Source organism: Cebus imitator, unplaced genomic scaffold, assembly GCF_001604975.1.
Source record: "Cebus imitator isolate Cc_AM_T3 unplaced genomic scaffold, Cebus_imitator-1.0 Scaffold568, whole genome shotgun sequence".
Taxonomy (NCBI): domain Eukaryota; kingdom Metazoa; phylum Chordata; class Mammalia; order Primates; family Cebidae; genus Cebus; species Cebus imitator.
In genome coordinates, this window is record NW_016107883.1 from 620,735 (window position 1) to 643,659 (window position 22,925).

Sequence of the window (22,925 nt, forward strand, 5' to 3'; positions counted from 1 at the left end):
CTTGCTTTCCTCCGGGGTCTCCAGGTCCTGCCTGAATCTAGCTCATGTAGGTCGGGCTAGACTCTGGACAGAGAGGTAGGGTGTCAGCTTACATTTTCCGGGCATGGAGCTTGTTGTACCTCATCGTGTCACCCACAACTACTCTGGGCACCACATGAGCACTGAGGACTTGCCAGGGATTCTGTGTGTGCGCGTTTATGTGTCTGTTTTGGGGGGTGGAGGGGCGAGGTGAGAGTAAAGTCTAGAATTTGAAAGATGCATATGTCCAGCTAGCCCAGTGGGTGGGAGCCCACGGCCGGACCGCAGGGTCTTGCTGTGCAGAAGTCAGGCTAGCAGGGAACCGGAGGGTGCGGCCGGCACTGTGTGCGCTGATGAATTCATTGGAGCCAACATTTAGCAGTGTGAGTGCATGGGATAGGCTACTGTGTTAAACTCCAGGGTTTTCTGGAGATTTTTGTATAAATTTAAGGAAGACAAGTGTAGTTTTGTTACATGGATATAATATGTAATGGTGAGGTCTGGACTTTCAGTGTAACTGTCACCTAAATAATGTCATTGTACCTGTTAAATAATTCCTCCTCCCTCCCACCCCACCCATTCTCCTATCCTTCCAAGTCTCCAATGCCTATTATTCCACACTCTAGGCTCTGGTTATTAAACTGCTCTTGAAAAATCTGGTGACTCCAAATTCACCTGGTCCCACTTACTGCTGTGGGAGATTAGAAAAGTCACTGCACCTCTCTGTGCCCCATTTCCCTGTACAGGGGAATAATCCTGAACCTCCATATTGTGAAGATTAAATGGGATATGGGAAATGTTTGCAGCGGTGTCTGGCACTCAGTGAGTGCCAAGTAAGTATTTGATATTAGTAATTAATTTAATTTATGGTTACTGCCTGTTTCTGGCGAGTTGCTGGTTTCTGTTACAGTGGTGAAATAAAAATTTCCTCCTATTACATTTATTTAAGTTGTGGATCTATTTAAGGAAGAATATTAAGGAAATAATAGTTCTGCTGGTTTTGTGATACAGCTTTAAATGGTGTTGATGTTCTCAAGGACAGAGGCGTGGGAGTCCCCCCTCACAGTAAGCCAGAAGCTTCTTATCATGACTTTCCTGGCCTTGGGGAACCTCCAGCCCACCCCTAGACTGGCCTGGGACCCAGGGATTCCAGGTCATCCGCATTCCCTGCCGGCCCTAACTCGCATCCAAAGGTGCCTTCCAAATTTCCCCGGACCTGCATTCTCTGGCCCCAGTGCCAGCCCTGGAATCTTCAGCGCTCCTTATGTGCTGCCACCTGGTGGCCAAATTTGGGAATAACATCTCAGCCCTTTATTCAGAGATGTCAGGGGAGACAAGTAGAGAGATGGTCTTCGGTCTTGGGGTGGGAGGATGCATATCCTGGCTAGACACCTGGGGCCTCAGGAGCTTCCCTATGAAGATGCCCTCTCCCAGGGACTCACATTCATTCAGTCATTCAGTCATTCATTTGAGGGATATAGGACATCCACTCAGTGCTGAGGCTCCAGTGAGAGGGCAAGACCCATGCAGTGTCTGCCCTCACAGCATTTCCATTACAGATGGGAAGCATGGAAAATCTGGATAAAGAGATGGTGCAGTGAATGCTACTGTGAAGAAAACACAGCGGGTACCAGGATGGGAAGTGTGTCTGGTGTAAGGAGGTTGCTGGGGCAGGCCTCGGGAGGTAGCATTGGAGCAAAGATTCCAGTGAGCAGAAACCAGCAGGTGCCATTGCAAAGGCCCTAAGGTGATGTTCCAGTGGCTGTTGCTAGGTAATGAAGTGCCCTAAAATTTAGCAGGTTAAGGCAACCATGTAAATTTTGCTCACAAGTTTGTGGATCAGGAATGAGGGAAAGGGCTTGACTGAGTGCTTCTCATGGGAGTCTCAGGCTGCCGCAGTCAGATGTTGGCTGGCCCTGTATCACTGGGAGGCTCACCCAGGTCAAGTGTCCTGCTGACTCACACTGGCCGGGGAGCTCTGCTGGGCAGTGATCTGAGGATCCCCTCAGGGCACCCTTCATCCTGGGGGTTTTGTGGGGCACCCTCCAGCCTGGGGACCTCCTAGGGTAACCTCCGGCCTGGGGCCCCATGTGCTTGGACTGTTCCCATGGAGCCTGGCTGTGTGGCCATTTTCTGACCTGGCCTGGGGCTGCCTTTTACACGAAAATCATTGAGGCAGGACCAGACTCAGGAGTGGGGCCACGCCCCCCAGCAGTGCCCAGGAATTTTCAGGCATGTTTTAGAACCACCATGGTTTGTCCCAGGAGCAAAAGGGAGGCTCTGGAGTGGGCGAGAGTGGATGGGTGAAGTCAGACAGGCAGACAGGGAGTCCAGATCCCAAGGGTGGGTTTTTCTAAGCACGGAGGAAAGCCGTCCCTGAAGAACTGCTGAATCACAGGTGCCACCTCTGCTGCTCTGTGGAAGGCAGGGAAGAGGTAGGGACCAGGAGAGGAGGCAGAACTGTCTCTGGGAGACATGATGCTTTTTTCATGGAGAAAACCATTAGAAAAATAATACCTCATCTTGTCTGGTTTGTGTTCTGTGTGAGGTGCTATTCTAAACCTTTTGTGTGTGTTATCTCATACGATCCTCAGATGCATTCCAGGAAGTACATAAAAGACTTTGATTTTACAGATGAGGAAACTGAGGCACCAAGAGGCTCAGTAACTTACCCAAGGACACAGCTAAGGAGCGGTGTAGCCAGGGTTGTTTGAAGCAGGCAGCCTGCCATTTTTAACTTCTGTGAGATATTCATTATTATTAATATTTTTGGGGGGATATGGAGTCTCGCTCCTTCAACCAGGCTGGAGTGAAATGGCTTTGTCTCAGCTCACTGCAACCTCCGCCTCCTGGGTTCAAGCGATTCTCCTGCCTCAGCCTCTCCAAGTTGGGATTACAGGCACCCACCACCATGCCCAGATAATTTTGTATTTTTAGTAGAGATGGGGTCTGGGAAGTAGAAAAATTCCTTTTTAAAGTTTCCTATCTTGTTAAAGAATAAGTGTGCTAATAACTTTGTTAAGCCCTATCCTATTTAGCTGTTAGACATGCCATGCTTACAGGCATGTAGTACATTCTATGTCCTTGTACCTTAACCAAAATGTCTGTGCTAGACATGCTCACAGACATGTCCCAGCTCTCCATTGCTTTTACCTGTTTAGAAAAGTTTTAAGTTGTTAGCCAGCGGGGTTTTAGTTTAGATTGTGAAGGTCTGACTCCAGCCAATGGAGATCAGACACAGCAGTAAGGACAACCCCAGATGCGTAAGGAATAAATTTGTGTGTTTTCCTTTGTTCGTTGTACTTTTGTGGCACGATGGCTAGTGAGGGTACCCTTCCTGCAGTTCAGGAAGTAAAAATTGCATTGCTGAAGCATCCTTTATCTCAGTGCTGATTCTTTCTTTGCGGTGCTGAGCATCTATTTCCAACATCTGTTTCCAACATGGGGTTTCACCATGCTGGCCAGGCTGGTCTCAGACTCTTGACCTCAGGTGAGCCACCCACCTCGACCTCCCAAAGTGCTAGGATTACAGGCATGAGCCACTGTGCCCAGCCAAGATCTATATACTTCTAAATAGTTTGGCAATGTTTGTTTGTTTTTAATTAAACTATTTGGGATCACTAGGTTTGTGTGCAGTTGCAAGGAGGAAAGATTCTGTTTCTCCTTTGCCCAGTGTCCCCCAGTGCTAGAATCTTGCAGAGCCACAGTGCAGGTAGCCCAGTTGGGATAGGGCATGGAGCCATCCACACGACTTTTGTACAGTGTTCGCCTTTCCACAAATTGGTTGCAGACGTTTAAAACTCAGCAGATGTCAGAAAACCTGCTGGATTTCTGGCTGCTCTTGAGCCGTGAGATGAGGGGCCTCCTGTGCAGCGCACCCTGAGACTAGGTCTCGGTGCAGTTTGCTGAGGGTCTGTCTGTTGGGGGGTGCAAGGTGAGCTGGGGAGGGGAAGCAGCTGACCGAGGTACACTCTCCCCACCCTGAGGGGAAGGGGACCTGGGGTTCTTAGGAGCTGCTCCCTGGGCAGATGGGGAGAGGCTGCTAATTCCCCAGCCCTTCCAGCTGCCCTCTGAGTGGGAAGAGTAGACTCAGGGTCACCAGAAGACGCCCTTGAGAAGACAGCTGAAGGTGCTGGCCGCTGGCATCCAGGTCATGCAACTTCTTCTGTCTTGTGCACTCTGTTCCTAGGACCTGCAATGGTGCCTGGCATGAGAAGGATTGAGTGGGGGATGCTTAAGCCTGGGCGCCTTTCTACATGTCTGCCCCAGGTGGCCCAGGCTGGTGAGGAGCAGAGATGCAGCAGGCCCAATGTGAGAACAAACCTTTTCCTCCTTCATTCACATAGCACGCTGAGCCCCAGTCACCAAGTGCATGTGGGCTTTTCCAGCACCCAGCTCTCCAGCTGTGTGTTCTCTCTAGCTGGGTGTCCCAGTCACCTCAACTCTGACACCACCTGCCAGGGATGGCGTGAGATCCCACAGGCTGAGGGCTCAGTCCCACAAGACCGCACCCCCACTTCAGATGCTGCAAGCACGGGTTATGGTCTGTGCTTCAGATCAACTGGCTATAAACTGAGGTTTTCAGGGTTCTTTTAACTTGCTAGTGTGGGTCAGAAAACTCAGGGAAACACTTTATTATTGATGTGTACCAGTTTCTTACAAAGCATAGTACAAAGAATACAGATGAACAGCCAGATGGAGGAGATGCCCCAGGCGAGGTGTGAGGAAGGGGCACAGAGCTTCCGTGCCTTCTCTGGGTGTGCCCTTGGGAACCTGCCTGTGCCCAGCTGTTGGGAAGCTCTTCTGAACCCTGTCCTTTTGGGGTTTTGTGGAGGCTTCATGACCTACACGATTGACTAAATCATTGGCCTTTGGTGATCAACTCAACCTTCAGCTTCTCTCTCCTCCCCAATGTCAGGAGGATGCTGAAAGTTCCAACCCTCTAATAACAGGTTGGTTCCCTTGCCAACCAGCCCCCATCCCGAGGATATCAGGGATCTGCCAAGAGTCCTCTCAGTAGAACAAAAGAGCTCTGCTCCTGTCACCAAGGAAATTCCAACAGATTCAGGAGCTCCATGTCAGGAACCAGAGTTCAAAAACCAAATGTTAGAACAAAAGATTCTCCTAGAGTTTCTACCAGGGCCCTAGGAGCTTTGTGTCAGGAACAGGAAAGAGACCAAAAACTGTTTCTTATTCTATCACAGTCTCACATCGCCCCATTAAGGGTGCCCTCCCTGTGCCGCAAAAGGGCCAGCGTGGATGGGAGGGTGCTAGAGCCAGACCTCTGGGTCCTCAGGGCTCCAATCCAAGCTCTTCCCGTGACTGGCTGTGTAACCTTGAGCAAGTCCCATCCCCCTCTCCACCTGTTTCCTCATCCATAAAATGGGGCAACGAGCCCCTCAGGGCTGACTCACAGGATGCTCTCTGAGGAGCGAGCGCTGAGAGGCAGCTGGGCATCCACGCGCAGGCCCTGTACTGGGGCTTGCCTAACCGTGCTCTGCTCCTTACTGCTGAGTGGCCCAGGGCCACCCACTTGTGTAGACAGGACACAGCCGAAGGGACAGGGCTGGTCAGGCTCTGAGCTGGGTACACCCAGGTGAGTCACCTCCCCGGGACTGCTAGAATTCAGTTGCCGCCACTTCTTGGTTGTGTGAGTGAGACCTGGGCCTCAGTTTCCCCATCAGTAGTGTAGGGCTCATGAAGAATGCTTTCTGGCAGAGTTGTTAACATATTTGGGGATGACAGTCATCCCTCAGGCAGGTCCTTTGAAAAGAGCTTTGGGAGGGGGTGGAGTGATATGCCCTCCTCAGCTCCTGCTGGGGTCACACTGTTCCTGTCACCCAGCCCCCAGTGGGAGGTAGCAGGAGGAGAGGGTGTCTGCACTCTGTGCCCAGCCCAGTATCACACGGCTCCCCGCTCCCATCGTCAAGATGCAGACCCGAACATGGAGTGTTTGGTTGGTGTGGTGCCCCCAAGGGCTGCCACAGCACACCCCAGCATTAGAGCCCCACCCACCCCCTAAAACTCCTCAGACAGCACAACCCTCCTGGAAAGGAAAGGGGCCCAGCCCTGCTCCCCAGCGTGAAGCCTGCCCTCTGCAGAGCACTGCCCTCCCCTGGTCAGCACTGCAGGCAGCCCGCCTGAGGCCAGTGACCCTCGGACCTGCACATGGCTCCCTGCACAGGCCTGGCGCCCAATGAGGGGCGGGAGGAGTGGCCCTGGGGCTGGAGGTCCCCCCCACTGGGCCCTATCTGCCCAGTGTCTTTCTGGCCTCCCCACAGTGCTGGCCTCTGCCTCCATCTCAGCCACACATGTCTAGCCTCCAGGCTCTGTGCTCTGGCCTGCCCCTGCGGCCCCTCCCAAAGAACCGAGGACGCCAGGCTGGGGTGCCCCATGCCCCAGTCAGGACCCCTGGCCTCAGCCCTGCAGAGAAGCAGGTAAGCAGTGGGTCCGTGCTCCTGAGGCCTTGGCCTCTAGACGTCCTCCAGGTGTTCCATGGCGAGCACCCCGGCTTCCTGCCCTCTCAGTGGGAGCTCCTCAGCCATCCACCCTGGCCTCCAGGGACTCCAGCTGGTGGCGTGCAGTGGGTGGCGGGCTCTGTCTCTTGTGTGCAGCCGCCCCTGGGTGCAGGATCGCCATGCCTGTTTACAGGTGAGGATCCTGACGCTCAAGGTCAGTGGCCGGTCAATGGTGGCACTGTGGTCACCTCCAGTGGGAGGAGGCCCTGGGTGGGTGTGAAGTGTTACACCCGGCACCGGGTCCGCCCCAACATGCAGAACATTTGCACAAAGGTCAGCTCTTGTTTTCATTTGAAATTGTTCCTCCCCCACACCTCTGGAGAACTTTAGCCTGTGTGGCTGAACACTGTGGCTGGCAGGCGGGTGCTGGGGCGAGGTGGGCTGAGGCTGGCGTCCCCTCACCTAATGGCCAGGCAGGCCAGGGATGGTGCACACTTGCTGGCGGTGCCCAGTCTGGGAACCTGCCTTTTGTCATTTGTAAGCTTGAGATGAAAATCGTGACCCAGGGGTCATGGAGAGAGTAAATGACATAAAGTGGGTGACACGGTTATATAGACTTTCCTCCTTTTCTGTACTGGAAACTATTCAAGAATTTCAGAAACACTAGAGAAATGGAAACTGCAAAAAAGCATAAAGACTAAAAGAGGAATCCTACCTCCCAGATAAAGATGGCTGCCCTGTGCACCAGAGCCCCCTGGCCTTTCCCAAGCCACCCACAGAGGCCTAACAGGATGCAGTGGGGACAGTGGGGGTTGCTCAGGGCAGAGCTGGTGCTGGGTAAAGGGGAAGCGGGTTGGTGGGAGTGGGGTGGAGGGGAGTTGGGGGGCTAGGAGTATGCTGGGGGTCCTTGTGGGAGTAGGGCGCTGGGGGCAGGTGGAGCTGGTGTTGGAGGGAAAAGGAAATGGAGGAGAAGCCAGCAGGATAGTAGGGTAGGTGATGAGTGCCGGGAAACAAGGGGAGGGGAGGTGGTGGGGGCTGAGATGATGTGGGGGTGGGTAGGTGGTAGGTGCTGGGGGGCAGGAGGAGGGTAGATGGCAGGCACTGGGGGATGGGGAGGGTAGGTGGTGAGCATTGAGGGTGGGGAGGATAGGTGTCGGGTGTTGGAAGTAGAGGGAGGGTAGGTGGTGGGCACTGGGGGTGGGGGGAGGGTAGGTGTTGGGTACTGGGGTGAGAGAGGGTGGGTGGTGGGCATTGGGGGTGGGGAGGGTAGGTGTTGGATGGTGCAGGATAGGTGGTGGGCATTAGGGGGTGGAGAGGGTAGGTGTTGGGTGGTGGGGACAGGGGAGGGTAGGTGGTGGGTGCTGGAGAGGGGGCGGGTAGGTTTCAGGTACTTGGCGGCAGATTGCAAGCCGGTGATCCAGTCCCTTCGCCCCTCCCCTTGGCCCATCTCCACGGTTGTCCAGGTGGTGTTAATGTTTCTTCCCCCTTGGTCACCTCCCTGCTGGGTGCCCGTGCCTGGACCTTCACCCCAGAGCACAGGGAGGGCCCTGCCACCTGTACATCCCCTGTAACGCTCTATGGCTGTGTTCAGCTCCCGGGGTGTCTTGTGCTGGGAGGAGAAGGCACCTCCAGGTGGAGGAGTGGCCACCTGGGTTTTGCTGGAGTGTGTCCCCCTTTGCTGAAGGGTCGGGGCGTCCTGGAGCAGGAGTGGGTGTGGAGCTGCCTCTCCTTCATGGGCAGGCCCTGAGTCCTGCGGCTTGCTTTCTATTTTTTATTTAAATGTGTTTTGTTGATCTTTAACCTGGGTATTTGAAGATAATTTTTGAGATAAGAAGTCGAATGTATAAAGGTGTAAGTTCCCCAGTTCACCTTCCAGAGTTGCCATGGCTTTATTTTATTTTATTTTTTTTGGCATTTGTAAGCTGAAGATGAAACTGATGACAGCAGGAGGTTGTGGGGAAGCCCAAATGAAGTAAAGTAGGCCACACGGTTTTTCTTTACTGAAGACTACTCAAGAGTTTCAGAAACACACTCTGTGCATCTATGGGGTGCAGAAGACATCTGTGATCCTTCTTAAAAATACACAGGAAAGCACCTATGCGACGGTTTTTTCCAGATTGTTCCTTCTTGTGCCTTTAGAGGGCCCTGTCTTCAAATGGCTGCATAGTGTTTCATTATTTGGATGAACTAACGTGCACATCATTCTTTGCTGGTGTTTAACAGAACTCTCTCTGTGACTAGAGCGGGGACTTCCTTTGCCAAGTTAATCAGGACACTCTCAGCATGCGCCTGACACAGCTCTCACCGTGCACAGGGAGACTTCAGTCACACGACAGCATCAGTTCCCCCATTAGAAATGTCTTCAGTACCTCCCCCATGTGCAGTTTATCCTAGTGACCCTTTTTCCCAAATCCACCCCACCCAAGTGCCTGTGCTGGGCACCCAACAGCAGATCTGAAGATGGCTGTGCATCTGTGTCCCTGTCACTACCAATGTCCTCCTCTCCTGAACTTCTTGAGGGCAGGGGTTCATTTTGGGGTCTCCACCGGGTTCATTTTGGGATCTCCAGTGGCAGCAGCAGATGTTTGCTGAATGAATAAAAGTCGCCCTAGGAGCCCTAACTAACATCCCATAAGATTTCAGCTGAAGGAGGAACCTGAGAGGACTTCTTGGAAGAGGTGGCTATGGCAGCTTGAGCAGGGTTCTTAGCCTGGGAAAGGAGAAATGCCCAAGAGTTTGGAGACAAGGGGAGGCAGTGCGCAGAGATGTGGAGACGGGTCTGTCTGAGGTGTGTCAGGATGGAGGAGGTTCCGTGTGGACCAGGGCTTGGTGTTGAGCTTGGAGAGCCAGACCCAGCTGGCTGATGGAGGACCCTGAATGTCAGGAGCAGCATGGCCTTATCAGACGGGTAATAGGGAGCCCATGAAGGTTTCTGAATAGGGGCATGCCTGCTGTTTAACAACACCCCTGCCCCAGAGTATAAAGGCTTCTAAGGAGGTTCCAGAGGGGTGAGGTGGGCAGAGGCCTGGCTGGAAGAAGGGATGGGCAGCATGGAGGCCCACAAGTGTGGGAAATGACAGCTTTGACAGCTGGGCACTCACACGTACTTATGTGTGCCTGGGGCTGTTCTAAGTACCTCAACTCATTGAGTCCCCAGGGCAGCCCTCCAAGGTGGGTACTGTTATTATGCCCGCTTTACAGAGGGGGAAGGGGCAGTCAGAGAGGGGGAGTATGTGTGTGCCATGTGGCAGGCCTGTGCCACAGCAGCCTGACAGCCACTGCAGCCCGTGCAAGCCAGAGTGCTGCCCGCACTCAGGAAGTCTGGCTGCAGCTCCTGGCTCTCAACGCAGCCTCGGCCTAGACCCTGATGAAGGCTGGGCTGGAGGGATGCAGGGACAGGGGTGACTCAAACAAAGCCAAGCCATTTGGATAATGGCCATCATTTCTGGCAGAAATAGTGGCAGTCAGAAACTTTCAGGTGGGCTACGTTTAAAAGTGTGCTACTGCCCCACAAGCTGACTGCCAGGTTAGAATGAAAGTAAGTCCTAGGCTGAACACACACACACACACACACACACACACACACACACACCCTGATCTGTGGGCTGAACAACGTTACAGGCTGGCATCCTTTCATTTTGGTGCTCAGCCACCGTGCAGGACAGGCATGTGCCTGGCACAGGTGCCCTGATGCCCGAGGCAGTGTTCCGTTACCGCCTGTATTAGCTTCCCACGTCTACTGTAATAAATCGCCACAAGTGCAGTGGCTTAAAACAACCTGTGTTTATTCTTGTGCAGTTCCAGAGGTCAGAAATCTGAAGCAGGTGTCACTGGCTGCAATCAAGAAATGGTGAAAGTGCAATGATATTAAATCATGCTTTTCTTTGCTTTCTTAGTGTGTCTTGTAAACCTCATTTTTTGGCACAAATATTACATATCAGATTATCCTGGTTTACCTTTACATGTTTCAACAGTTCATTTATATATATACACACATATGTGTGTGTGTGTATATATATATATATTTAAACACTTTAGAGACAGGATCTAGCTTTGTCCAGGCTGGAGTGCAGCAGTGTGATCGTAGGTCACTGGAACCTCAAATGCCTGGGCTCAAGCCATCCTCCTACCTCAGCCTCTTGAGTAGCTGGGACCACAGGCATATGCACCATGCTTGGCTATTTTTTAATTTTTTTGTAGAGATGGGGGTCTCTTGATGTTGCCCAGGCTGGTCTGGAACTCCTGGCCTCAACTGATCCTCCTACCTTGGTCTCCCAGAGTGCTGGGATTACAGGCAGGAGCCACTGTGCCTGGCCTTATATTTTTCATAGCATAAACATATAAAAATCCTGGCAGGGCCGTGCTGTTTCTGGAGGGAACTGCATGCAGTCAGTGCAGCATTGCCCACTGTTCCATGGTCATCGGGAAGCAGTGGGCCCCATCATACCACGTAGCTCTTCCTGAGAACAGTGGGCAATGCTCAGCCTGAGACTCCTCCTCTGCTGAAGTTGCCAGGGTAGGCGGAGGCACTGGGCCGCCCTCCAGGTCATCCACAGGCCTGTTGCAGGGCCTTGGGCAGGTCATGTGACCTGTGTGAGCCCCATCATCTAGTTTTAATGCTGAGAGCTGCCCCTAGTCAGAGGTGTGGAGGATTAAATCCAGGTCAGTGAGAGTGAGCCTTCCTTTCCCGCTTAAAGAATATTTATCGCAGGCCTATTAGGTAACTCTAGACACAGGATGAAGTATTAAGCCAAAATATATGACAACTTTTGTGAACTAAATAAAACCGTGAAATTGCAGATAAAAAGATATAGTTTATCCTGGAAAGGAAAAAAACCCTTGATATAAAATAATCGACATTAAGACATATCTAGGCTAAATTACTGAATTTCAGCAATAAGGAAAAATTCAATGTTTAGCAGATGGAAATTTTATACAAGAGGAAAATGTGGCAAACAGAGCTTTGGGGCTGTATTTAGGCTTTGGAAAAGTTGCCAGAATGTCCTTTGCTGAGGGCACAAGTTTGTGCTTCATTTCAGAACAGATTGAGCTTCTTACACGTTTCGCTTTTAAGAATGGCTGATTCACTTCCATCAACTGACACCATTTTAAATGCACTAATTTTCACAGAACGTGTGTTGTACTTTTTGTGCTGTGTAATTACCTGAACAATGTTTCTAATGCAGTTGACACAACTGATTATGCAAGAGGTCCTCCTCGTGTAGCACATTAGTAAAACAGCCCGTCGAGCCCCAGGGCTGTGTCTGGCACTGCCTTTAGAGCAGTGAGGACAGTGGCCTCAGACTGCAACTACCGCCTACCAGCAGGCTGTGAAACCAGTTTAGGGGATGCAAGCAGTATTGATTTGAAAGTGAAATGAAAGGAGCTAGAGAGGATGGATGTATTAGAACCCACATAGGAAAGCTGAGATTTGTTCCACGGAGTAGGGATGTGTGTATCTGGGCAGCCATAGCAATTGCTTCCTGTGGCTCATGATCAAGAGTTCATGTGTGTGTGTAAATACGTGTTGTTTTTGACAGCTTTTTCTTGTATGCACCTGCACAGGGTACTTAAGGCTTTGTTGGGTCTACTCTGCCTGCTGGAGCCTCTGCATCCTGCACCATAGCCACAAGCCTCAGGCAGGCCCCTCTCTGATCCCTCCCTGGGGTAAGCAGTGCCATCCTCAGAACAGATGCTTCACCCTAAGCAAGAAGAGAGAGGGATCAGTCTGCCTTCATGAAAGGGGCAGGAGGGGGCAATCAGGGAAGGCTTTCTGTAGGAGGTGACACTGTAGATGGGCCTGGGGAGAGAACCAGGCAGTCTCTAGGTGGGCAACAGGCTTCTGAGTGGAGCAGAGACAAACCCATGTGGGAGGAGGATGGCCCGTTACGGGGCCTCAGAACACCCAGCCCGGAGCCCCAGCCCCCATCATCTCTTCACTCTCCTCCCACAGCTGGCACTGAGGAACGCCCTGCGCTACTTCCCCCAAGATGTCCAGAACATGCTGGCCCCAGAATTTGCCCAGGAGCTGCAACTGTATGGGCACATCTACATGTACCGGTTTTGCCCTGACATTGAAATGAGGTCAGCCTTGTGGGCACAGCTTCAAAGGGTCCCAGAGGGGCAGGCAGCTCCTGCAAGGGAACATGGGGGAGTCAGTAGTGAGGGGGAAACCCAGTCTGTCCAGACTAGGAGGTAGGGGAGAGAAGATTCTGTGTCGTCACCTCGGGAGCTGGAGCCAAACGCTGGCTGCAGCCCCTGATCCTGGCCAGAAGACGGGGGCAGCTTCTCAGGTCTCTCAGACCTGGCCCATCTGTCCTGTGCAGCCAGTCCTATGCAATTCGGGAGCCAAATTGTATACAAAACCCATTTCAAAAACTAGGGCTTGTTGTTCTGCCAGACGGTAGGGAGAGCTTTAGGGAGCTCTGGCAGTGACTTCACATACCCCACGATCTCGATGAGGGTCTTAAGCCACACTGTACACAGCATCCCTGGAGGCCTTGTGGGAACGTGGGCTGCCAGGCCTCACCCCAGGTTCAGACCCAGCAGTTCTGGAGTGGGGCTTCGAGTCTGCATTTCTGCACTTGATTGTTCTCGAAGGTGCCAGCGGCCCAGGCTTTCCTTGAGACATCCCAGGGAACGCTGTCCCCTTTAAAGTAGGAGCCATGTTCCTCACTCCAGCCAGTACCTCTGGTCCTGGCACCTGCTGGAGAAGTGGTGCCCAAAAGTGTTTGTTGAGTGAATGAAGAAAGAAATGAATAAATTCATCTTACCCAGAGGGAGAGGCTTCTGGAGAGCAGCCGTCAGTTCCGCTTTGCCAGCAGCTGTCTCCCAGGTGGACCATGTGAAGTGGGGAGGGAGGGTAGCTGGGGAGGGGCCTGAATGCCCCCTCCCTGGAAGCTTAAGAACTTCAGCTAAATAAGCAGCACAGAGTTGGCCCTAGTGGTGCTGGAGCCCCCACTGTACGCTCCTGCAAACCCTGGGTCTGGCTGTCCTTGCCTGTTCGGCCAGGGGCTGGATGGGGCGGGACTGGATGCTGCACTTTGGCAGGAAGGGCAGCCTGGCGGCTGGGCTTTGCATTGCAGGGCCTACCCGGTTGAGCAGTACCCCTGCCGGACAAAAGCGGCTGCTGCCATCATGCACATGATCATGAACAACCTGGACCCTGCTGTAGCCCAGGTAATAGCCAGGGAAACTGAATGCCAGCACTGCCCAGCAGAAACAGAATGTGAGACACACGTGTCATGCTTTCACGCTTTTAATTTTGAGATAATTATAGACACAGGCAGTTGTGAAGCTAGTAAGAGAGGTCCCTGGTCCTTCCCTCAGCTTCCCCCAGTGGTTGCATTCGTGGCTGTAGTGCAGCCTCAAAACCAGGACGTCACCGTGGCTGCAGTGGACACACGTGTAATTTAAAAAATTACATGAAGGCCGGGCGCGGTGGCTCACGCCTGTAATCCCAGCACTTTGGGAAGCTGAGGTGGACGGATCACGAGGTCAAGAGATCGAGACCATCCTGGTCAACATGGTGAAACCCCGTCTCTACTAAAAACACAAAACATTAGCTGGGCATGGTGGCATGTGCCTGTAATCCCAGCTACTCAGGAGGCTGAGGCAGGAGAATTGCCTGAACCCAGGAGGTGGAGGTTGTGGTGAGCCGAGATCGCGCCATTGCACTCCAGCCTGGGTAACGAGCAAAACTCCGTCTCAAAAAAAAAAAAAAAAAAAATTACATGAAAAAGTAAAAATAAACAGATTTACACCATATGTTATTCATGCTGATATATCCAAAATCTATGTTTTTACTGTTTGTTTGTTTGTTTGTTTGTTTGTTTAGAGATAGGCTCTCACTCTGTTGCTGCAGTGCAGTGGCTTGATCTTGGCTCACTGCAGCCTCAACCTCCTGGGCTCAAGCGATCCTCCTACCTTAGCCTCCCAGGTAGCTGGGACTACAGGCACCCGCCACCATGCCTGGCTCCAAAATACTATTGTTTTAACGTGTAATCAATGTAAACATTATTAATGAGATATTTTACATTTTTTTCATACTGAGTCTTTGAAACCAGGGATGTATCTATGCAGGGAGCAGAGCTGAAAAGCCACATGTGGCGGGTGGCCACCATATTGGGTGGCATGGATCTGGCCACATGTGCCTGTCATGGGCACCCTGAGCCAGTCTATAGAGCAGCTCCCCATATTTGAGAATGGAATGCCTCTCGGGTGTGTTCCTGCATTCCTTGGGGCAATATGTTACTAGAATGTGACCGCTTCACCTAGTAGGTGGGAAAGCCCTAAACCCTGGCCCTGGCCCCAGACCCTGGTCACACATCAACCCTGCCTTTGAACCCAGGCTGAGTTCCCAGAGTGACCCCAGACCCAGATTCACCCCTAACCCCAAGCTGAGCCCCTGCTCCAGTCGCAGCTGGGGCCCGTGTTCTTGCAGATGTGTCACCCTTCTGGCTTCCCCCCTTGCCCCATTGTGCCTCCAGGGGATGGGGGCCCTTTCTCTCCCTGTCTGTGACTCCATAGGCCCTTCCCAGGCCCTCATCTCAGATGACCCCACGTCTTCCTCAGTTTCCCCAGGAGCTGGTGACCTACGGAGGAAATGGGCAGGTGTTCAGCAACTGGGCTCAGGTACTGCGTACTGTGTGGCCTCGCCCCACCCTGGCCTTTCCCCTAGTCTGGAGCTCTGGCCTAGGATCTTACAAACCCGTGGCTCAGGACACAGGCCTCTGCCTCCCTGGTGCCTGAGGCTCCAGCATTGGAGAGTATGTGGGGAAGTTTCAGGTTACAGGAATGAGTGAGGTAGTGCTGAGGGAGACAATAGGGCCGGAGTGGAATGGAGACTTCGGGGCCTGCGGGAGCTCTCTGGGTGTGGACAGTGGTGTGGGGCTGGGCGTGGGGTGCTGCTTCCGCTGACAGAGTCCCTATACTCTGCTCTTCCCCAAGTTCTGGCTGACCATGTTCTACTTGTCGAAGATGACAGAGGAGCAGACTTTGGTCATGTACAGCGGGCACCCACTCGGCCTCTTCCCCAGCAGCCGCAGCGCCCCACGGCTCATCATCACCAACGGGATGGTGGGTCCCCACAGCTGACCCAGCTCCTGCCCAGGGCTCCAAAGAGCATGTGCTGACGCTGGGAGGAGAGCCCAGTGCCCTGATGCTGTCTGTCACCCCCCGGGGATCTGTGCTCACTCTCCAAGCTCTCAGCCCCACTCCCTGCCCCATCCTCTTCTCCAGGTCATTCCCAACTACTCCTCCCGGACGGAGTATGAGAAGCTCTTTGCCTTGGGGGTTACAATGTAAGTCACTATTTCAGTCTATTCAGGCAGCGTTTCCCCAATAGCCATGGGTCATTATAAAGCAAAATGGTGATATTAAATACAAGTCTTGGAAAACACAATCACAGAACTGTAGCACAATTAATTTTATTTTTACATATTCCCTAGTAGTTTTATGTATATGCTTATAAATTTTATATTCTTGAATGCAAGAGAACCTATAATTTTAGATGCTGCCTTTTCCAATATTTCATTATGAACAATTTCAAACATACAGAAAATTGACCGAATTTACAGTGAATGTAAAAAAATTTCTGTGATGAATAATGCTACCTACCATACTCACCTTCTCATGTGGCTATCTGTCCCTCTACCTATCCATCCATTCAACTTGTTTTTTTTGATGCATCTCAAAGTCAATTGCAAATATTACTTACTGGAATTCAATATTTGTTTACAGTCTTTTTTTCTTTTGAGGTAAAACTTGCATATAATGAGATGCACACATCTTACGTGCACCACATTTTGGGTTCTGACAATGTATGCATCTGTGCAACTAAAACCCATCAGGCACGGAATGCTGCCATTGCCCCAGAGAGGTCTCTCACACCCCTTCTCAGGAAGTGACAGCTTGTCGTTTGTTATAAAGGTAATACAAACTATTTTTTTCTTTTTCTTTTTTTTTTTAATTGAGATGGAGTTTCACTCTTGTTGCCCAGGCTGGAGTGCAATGGTGCAATCTCAGCTCACTGCAACCTCCGCCTACCAGATTCAAGCAATTCTCCTGCCTCAGCCTCTCAAGTAGTTGGGATTACAGGTGTGTGCCACCGTGCCCGGCTAATTTTTTGTATTTTTAGTAGAGATGGGGTTTCACCATGTTGGCCAGGCTGGTCTCAAACTCCTGACCTCAAGTGATCTGCCTACCTCGGCCTCCCAAAGTTCTGGGATTACAGGCATGAGCCACTGCACCCAGCGATGTACACTGTTTCATCAAGCATTATAAATGGAGCTACAATGAAAAGGAGATCTCTCTCACATCCTAGATTCTCCAGTTGACAATGTCTCCTGTGTCCTTCCGAGCACTTTCTATGCATGAGGACTTGGTGATTTAGGTGGTTAGACCGTTCGAGCTGGCCTCTGTGCCTTCCCTTTCCCACCTTCACAAGACAGCTAGAAGATTGTTGCATTTCAAGAAGCAGGTCTCGAGTAGTCTTCCTTTACCTGCAGTGTTCAATTGCACTAATTTATTTAACCCTCTTGCTTCTCAATCTGGCTTGCTTCCATGACACAGTGCAAGGCCCTGTTCCTCTCTGATACTAGGTGTTTTATGGGGCACATACGCTGCCACTCATTTCTATTGTCTCTAGTGGAGGGGCATCTCAGCATCTTCAGGTCTTGGCCCCTGCATGTAAAGTTGTTGTGAACATTGTTGTGTGTATCTCTGCCTGGTGTAAGCATGTAGCATGGGCGTGCTGCCCATGTTCAGCTGGAGTCCGTGCAGCCAAATATTCCCCAAAGCAATTCTTCACCAATTACACTACTTTTTTTTTTTTTTTTTTTTTTTTTTTTTTTTTTTTTTTTTTTTTTAATTTTTTTTTTTTTTTTTTTTTTTTTTTTTTTTTTGAGACGGAGTCTTGCTCTGTCGCCACGCCAGAGTGCAGTGGCTTGATCTCGATTCACTTCAACCTCTGCCTCCCAGGTTCAAGTGATTCTCCTGCCCCAGCCTCCCGAGTAGCTGGGATTACAGGTGCCCACCACCACGCCTGGCTAACTTTTGTATGTTTAGTAGAGATGGGTTTTCACCCTGTTGTCCAGGATGGTCTCAATCTCTTGATCTCGTGTTCCACCCACCTTGGCCTCCCAAAGTGCTGGGATTACAGGCGCAAGCAACCATGCCCCGCCCTATACTACAGTTTTTAACAAAACAAAGTCTGCTTGTAAATTGTCTGGGAGGCAAGAGGGGACCAGGGTGTTCATAGCCTTCTTGTGTTCTCTATTTTATGTAAAAGAGGATATATTAATGCCTCTTGTGTAGTTAAATACTAATTTTCAACCTTCTAAAGGGAGTGGCTGGGAGGACCTGGGTCTGGCACTGGCTGAGCCCTGGGTTGGGCTTCTCTCCTTGTGGTCAGGTACGGCCAGATGACAGCAGGTAGCTACTGCTACATTGGTCCCCAGGGAATCGTCCACGGCACTGTGGTGAGAGATGGGGCCATGCCTGGCCATGGGTGTCCCAGCATAGGGGGTAGAGGGGGCAGGCTGGGAGTGGGCAGCGAGCCCCCACCTTTTCTCCCTGCAGCTCACCATGTTGAATGCTGCACGTCGGTACCTGGGCATCGAGGATTTGGCTGGGAAGGTCTTTGTCACCTCTGGGCTCGGTGGAATGAGTGGGGCTCAGGCCAAGGCCGCGGTCATTGTGGGGTGCATTGGCGTGATAGCAGAGGTAAGCTGGGGGGTCCTGGCCTTTGTTCATGCCTGCATCCCTCCCTCCCTCCTTCCTCCAGGAACCCTCACACCATAGACTCCCTCTTCCTCCCTCGCCCAGCCTGCCCTCGCCTCCTTCGCAAAGCCTCACTGGACCTCACTGGGTGGGGTCCCATGGCCACGTAAGCTTCCTGCCTTCAAAGTGTCCATCACCCTGCATGGGCACTGCCTGTTGGCTGCTCTCCCACAAAACTGTGACTGTCTATATGTGGGTATGGCTTTCCTGTATCCCACCACATCCCTGAAATACAGATGGGAGGGAATGAATTGTGTGAATAAATGAACTCATAGACTCCCCATCTTGAACAGGTGGGGAGGCAGACAGGCCATCCTCCATAGAGTGTAGGCAGCTTTTCCTCAGTGACCCCATCTTAGTTCTTTGAGTTTCTATAAAGGAACACCTGAGGCTAATTTATAAAGAAATGAGGTTTATTTGACTCAGTTCTGCAGGTGGTACAGGAAGCATGGCACCCGCATCTGCTTCTAGTGAGACCTCAGGAAGCTTCCACTCCTGATGGAAGGTGAAGGGCGCTGGTGGGTCACACAGTGAGAAAGGGAGAGTGGGGAGAGGAGAGGGGACTGCTGGACCTTTTAAACAACCAGCTCCTGTAGGAACCAGCAGAGCAAGAGCTCAGTCGTTACTGCAAGGACTGCATCAAGCCATTCATGAGGAAGCTGCCCCCGTGACCCAAACACCACCATCAGGCCCCACCTCCAACACTGGGGATCAAATTTCAACATGAGTTTTGGGAGACGAATATGTCCCAACTGTAATAGGCTCTCACATCTTTCTTTGGTGGGTGCTAAGGAAAGGAAGGGAAGTAGGAAGTGGAAGAGGCAAGGAGCCTTGAGGCAAGCCTTGGTGATATGCGCCAGTGCGATTTGCACTCAGTTGATGCCAAACCTGTGCCATACATACCTGTGATTGTTAGGAATGCACTGAGCTGCAGGTAACAGGAAGCCTACCTACAGCGGCTTGTGTCAATAGGGTCTTATTTTTCTCATGTAACCAACAGGGCTGGCACTGGTCTGCAGCTCAATGATGCTAATATCTCTGGATTCCCTTGGGCCTCCCTTGTAGAAATAATTGCTGCCCCCTCCCCAGCCATCCCATCCATGTTCAAGACAGGAAGGCCTCTTGAACATGAGAGGGAAGTCTCTGCTACAACTCTATTTCATTGGGAAAATTATGTCTTTAAACCCCCTTCTTTTATCTCATTGGTCAGGCTTGGATGAAATTGATGTTCTTATCTACAAGGGAGGATGGAGATTGTGGACAGGTCCATGTGATTAGCTTGGAGGCAGATCTTCTCCTGGGGCTGAACTGTGTCACCCTGAACCCCACCTGGGTTCTGCTGATAAGGGAGGTGGGAGAAGGAATAAATAGTGGGAGGGCAGCTCGTGGTGTCTGCCCTGAGACTGTGTTATAGAAAAGCGAGGGACCTACAGGGGATGATGCATTCATAGATGAGGATGATACACTTAGGGAACCTTTGTAACTGGGTGGCTCCATGTCTCACTGCCCCAGGTGGATAAAGCTGCCCTTGAGAAACGCCACAAGCAGGGCTGGCTGATGGAAGTGACTGACAGCTTGGACCAATGCATCAAGAGGCTCAGGTACAGCTCCAAGCTCGACTCCAGACACCTGACACATGGCAGTGGGAAACCACAAGAGGACCCCTGGGGGGCAGCTTGGTGTGGGCCTGTTTAATGCCTGACAGCTGTCCACACGTGGGCACCACACATACATGCACACACACACACATGCACACAAGGGCTGACCCGCAGATGGTGATAGGGCAGAAGCCTCTGGAAGGGCCTCCAATATTCTGTTGTTGCCGGTGTGGAGGTGGCCACTGGGCTGCGGGCTTGGTGCTCAGACACTTGGCTCTGATGGGCTTCGGACAGCCTTCTCGGGGCTCCCGTGCTCCGCCCTGGTTCTGTGAGTTGTGTTTTTCTTGCTGTGTGGTCTGGTAGAGCCGGCCCCTGGTAGGGGCTGCCTCGAGCTGTTGCAGTGGCAACTGGCAACCCGGCGACGCATGCGCTCCATCCTTGTGCTCCAGGCCAGAGCTTCCCCCATGGAGCTGAGGGGCTGAGGGGCAGTCTGTGGGTTTCTTCTTGCCCTCCTCCCCCTTGCCCCACTTGCCCCAGCGATGTCTTCAGCGGTATTTCAGTGGGATGGTGTGAAGATTGCCCTGGGGACTTCTCCTTGGATGCTGCCTTTGAAGCATCTTCTCAATTTACTGTGCAGAGCGGAGTCCTGTTTGGGGAAGGCATATCGGTGCAGTGGTTCCCCACCTGGCTACAAGTAGAATCTCCACAGGGGCTTAAAAGCTGTTTCCGATGAAAATGTAAACCAAAAATTTGAGAAATAATGCAGTAAATTATTTTGACCTAGATCATTCTAAAATACCAATCCAACCACATTGCACCCTCTTCAGAACTCTCAGATAACTTTCATCAATGATAGAAGAAACTCCACACTCCAGGTGTGCTGTGAAGGGCTTCCCGACCTAACTCCCATCCCTGTTCAGACTGTTTAGCATCCTGAGTGTGTGCACATACACACACACACACACGCACACGCACATAAACACAAACACACATGCACACACATATAACCACACATAAACACATAAACACACATACACACTTAACACACATACACACTTAACACATGTGCACATACATACACAGAGGACGCACACACTAACACACACATGCACACATGCTTGAACACAGCACACACATGCACACACACTTGCACACACGTGCACGCACATAAACACACTCAGACATGTGACACACATACAACACACATAAACATACTGACACAGCCACACAAATACATGACCCACACATAAACACAAACACACAGATACAAACACAGACACACAACACATGCATGCACACACATGCAAACACAGCACACATGCACATACGCACACAGACACACAGACATACACACATGCACACACAAACATGCATAAACACATAACATGCACACATGAAAATATACACCTAACACACATACACATAAACATGCATAAACAACACATACACACACATGCACACACAGCACAATTCACATACATATACACACATAAACACAAATACATAACATACAAACATGAACACATAACACATACATAAACATACAAGCACATATAAACACACACTAGCAACACATAAAGACACAAACATATACACATAACACAACACAAATGCATGCACATAACACACATTCACACACATATACATGCACAAACACACAGACACAACACACAGTACAAACACATAAACACACATCAACACCATACACACACACAGACACACGCACATGCCATAAACACACGCAGACCCACACACACAAACAACACACATGTACATGCCCACAACAGATATGCTCACACACATACATACACATATGCATATACACTCATATACATATATATGTACACATGCATGCACATATACACATACACACATGAACACACACACATACACATACATCAAAATCAGTTTAAGGAATTGCTTCTAGCAACCTGTCTGCCACACTTCCATAGCCCCTGAGCTGGGGAAGACCGATGGGAATGGAGTAAGCTCCTAGGAGCTCATGGTCCCCTCCGGGGTCCTTCAGCTGGGATCGCAACAAGCCCTGGTTTAGACTGGCCTTCCTGCTGCCCTGGGGCTTTGTGTCCTTCCCTACTTCGTCAACCTTTCATCCCTGGGGGAGAGGAAGTGCCTGGCTTCCTCCGGCCTCTCCAGGCCACGCCCAGGGAGCAGTAAATCTGGTCTCTCACGGGGGCCACTCCACCTTCCCTGCATATTGTTGCCTTTTGGTACCTCTACTACCTGCAAGGCCTGTTCAAATCTTCTGTTCCCCAAAATGTGCTTTGATTTTTCTTGTCCTATTTTTCTAAATAATTTTGGGAATCATCTTTAGTGAATTCTATAACTCTGGGACCACCTTGGATGGGTTCTGTAAAGATCCCTGTGGAGGTCCCACATCAATAACCCGAATTACATGGATCGCCCAGGCAGAGTTTTGCTGCTTCCATGTTGGTTTTCTGGTCTGGGGTATTTGGGTCTGGGTTTTCCCTTTATAGTTAAGTCAGGATCCTGCAGGCATGCTTCATGGCCCCTCCCATGGGCCTCATGATTGCACACGATACCTCTGGTGGCCTCCTGGGTCTGCCCTGTGTGCAGCTGGGGTGCAGGTGTGTCTGGGACACCTATGCACAGGTGCAGGGGGCCACCTGTTCTGCTCTTGTGTCCTTCCAGGGAGGCACGGAAGAAAAAGAAGGTGCTCAGCCTTGGTTACCATGGCAATGTGGTGGCTCTTTGGTGAGTGGGTGGGGGGTGGGAGTTAATAACCACCTTGGGGACCCAGATGGGCCCACCTGAGCAAAGACCCCAGTGCTAACCAGGAGCTGTGGGACACAAAGCTTTGAGCCTCGGTTCAGCGCCACCCTTGGTGGCCACACCCTTACCCAGGCTCGGGGTGGCTGTCCCTGCCCTGTCCACAGCCTTCCCACAGGTTCTCTTTCCACGGGGAAAGCAGGGTCTGGCTGGGGCTGTGCCTGCTGGATTTGTGGTTGGGAAAATGTGCTTTGATCCTCACCTGGCTGGACCCAGACTCTGGGCCCAGACTGTGCGTGGCTTGCACTGACCACCCCATGGC

At 51.4% G+C, this 22,925-nt stretch overlaps 1 protein-coding gene across 2 annotated transcripts in view; it reads left to right on the forward strand.

Annotated features, from left to right (window-relative positions):
• The window catches only part of UROC1 (urocanate hydratase 1), a 56,747-nt gene that overhangs the window by 14,537 nt on the left and 19,285 nt on the right, over window positions 1-22,925 (forward strand). The window contains exons 1-10 of one of the 2 annotated variants that reach the window (XM_017515982.2): window positions 6,282-6,455; window positions 12,430-12,560; window positions 13,562-13,655; window positions 15,051-15,110; window positions 15,426-15,554; window positions 15,717-15,778; window positions 17,890-17,956; window positions 18,057-18,200; window positions 19,770-19,858; window positions 22,526-22,588. In XM_017515982.2, coding sequence (XP_017371471.1) covers window positions 6,330-6,455; window positions 12,430-12,560; window positions 13,562-13,655; window positions 15,051-15,110; window positions 15,426-15,554; window positions 15,717-15,778; window positions 17,890-17,956; window positions 18,057-18,200; window positions 19,770-19,858; window positions 22,526-22,588 — 965 coding nt within the window. In that variant the 5' untranslated portion in view covers window positions 6,282-6,329. Of the gene's footprint in view, window positions 1-6,281; window positions 6,456-12,429; window positions 12,561-13,561; window positions 13,656-15,050; window positions 15,111-15,425; window positions 15,555-15,716; window positions 15,779-17,889; window positions 17,957-18,056; window positions 18,201-19,769; window positions 19,859-22,525; window positions 22,589-22,925 lie in introns of those variants that run through there. The other variant, XM_037734036.1, reaches the window with a different exon arrangement.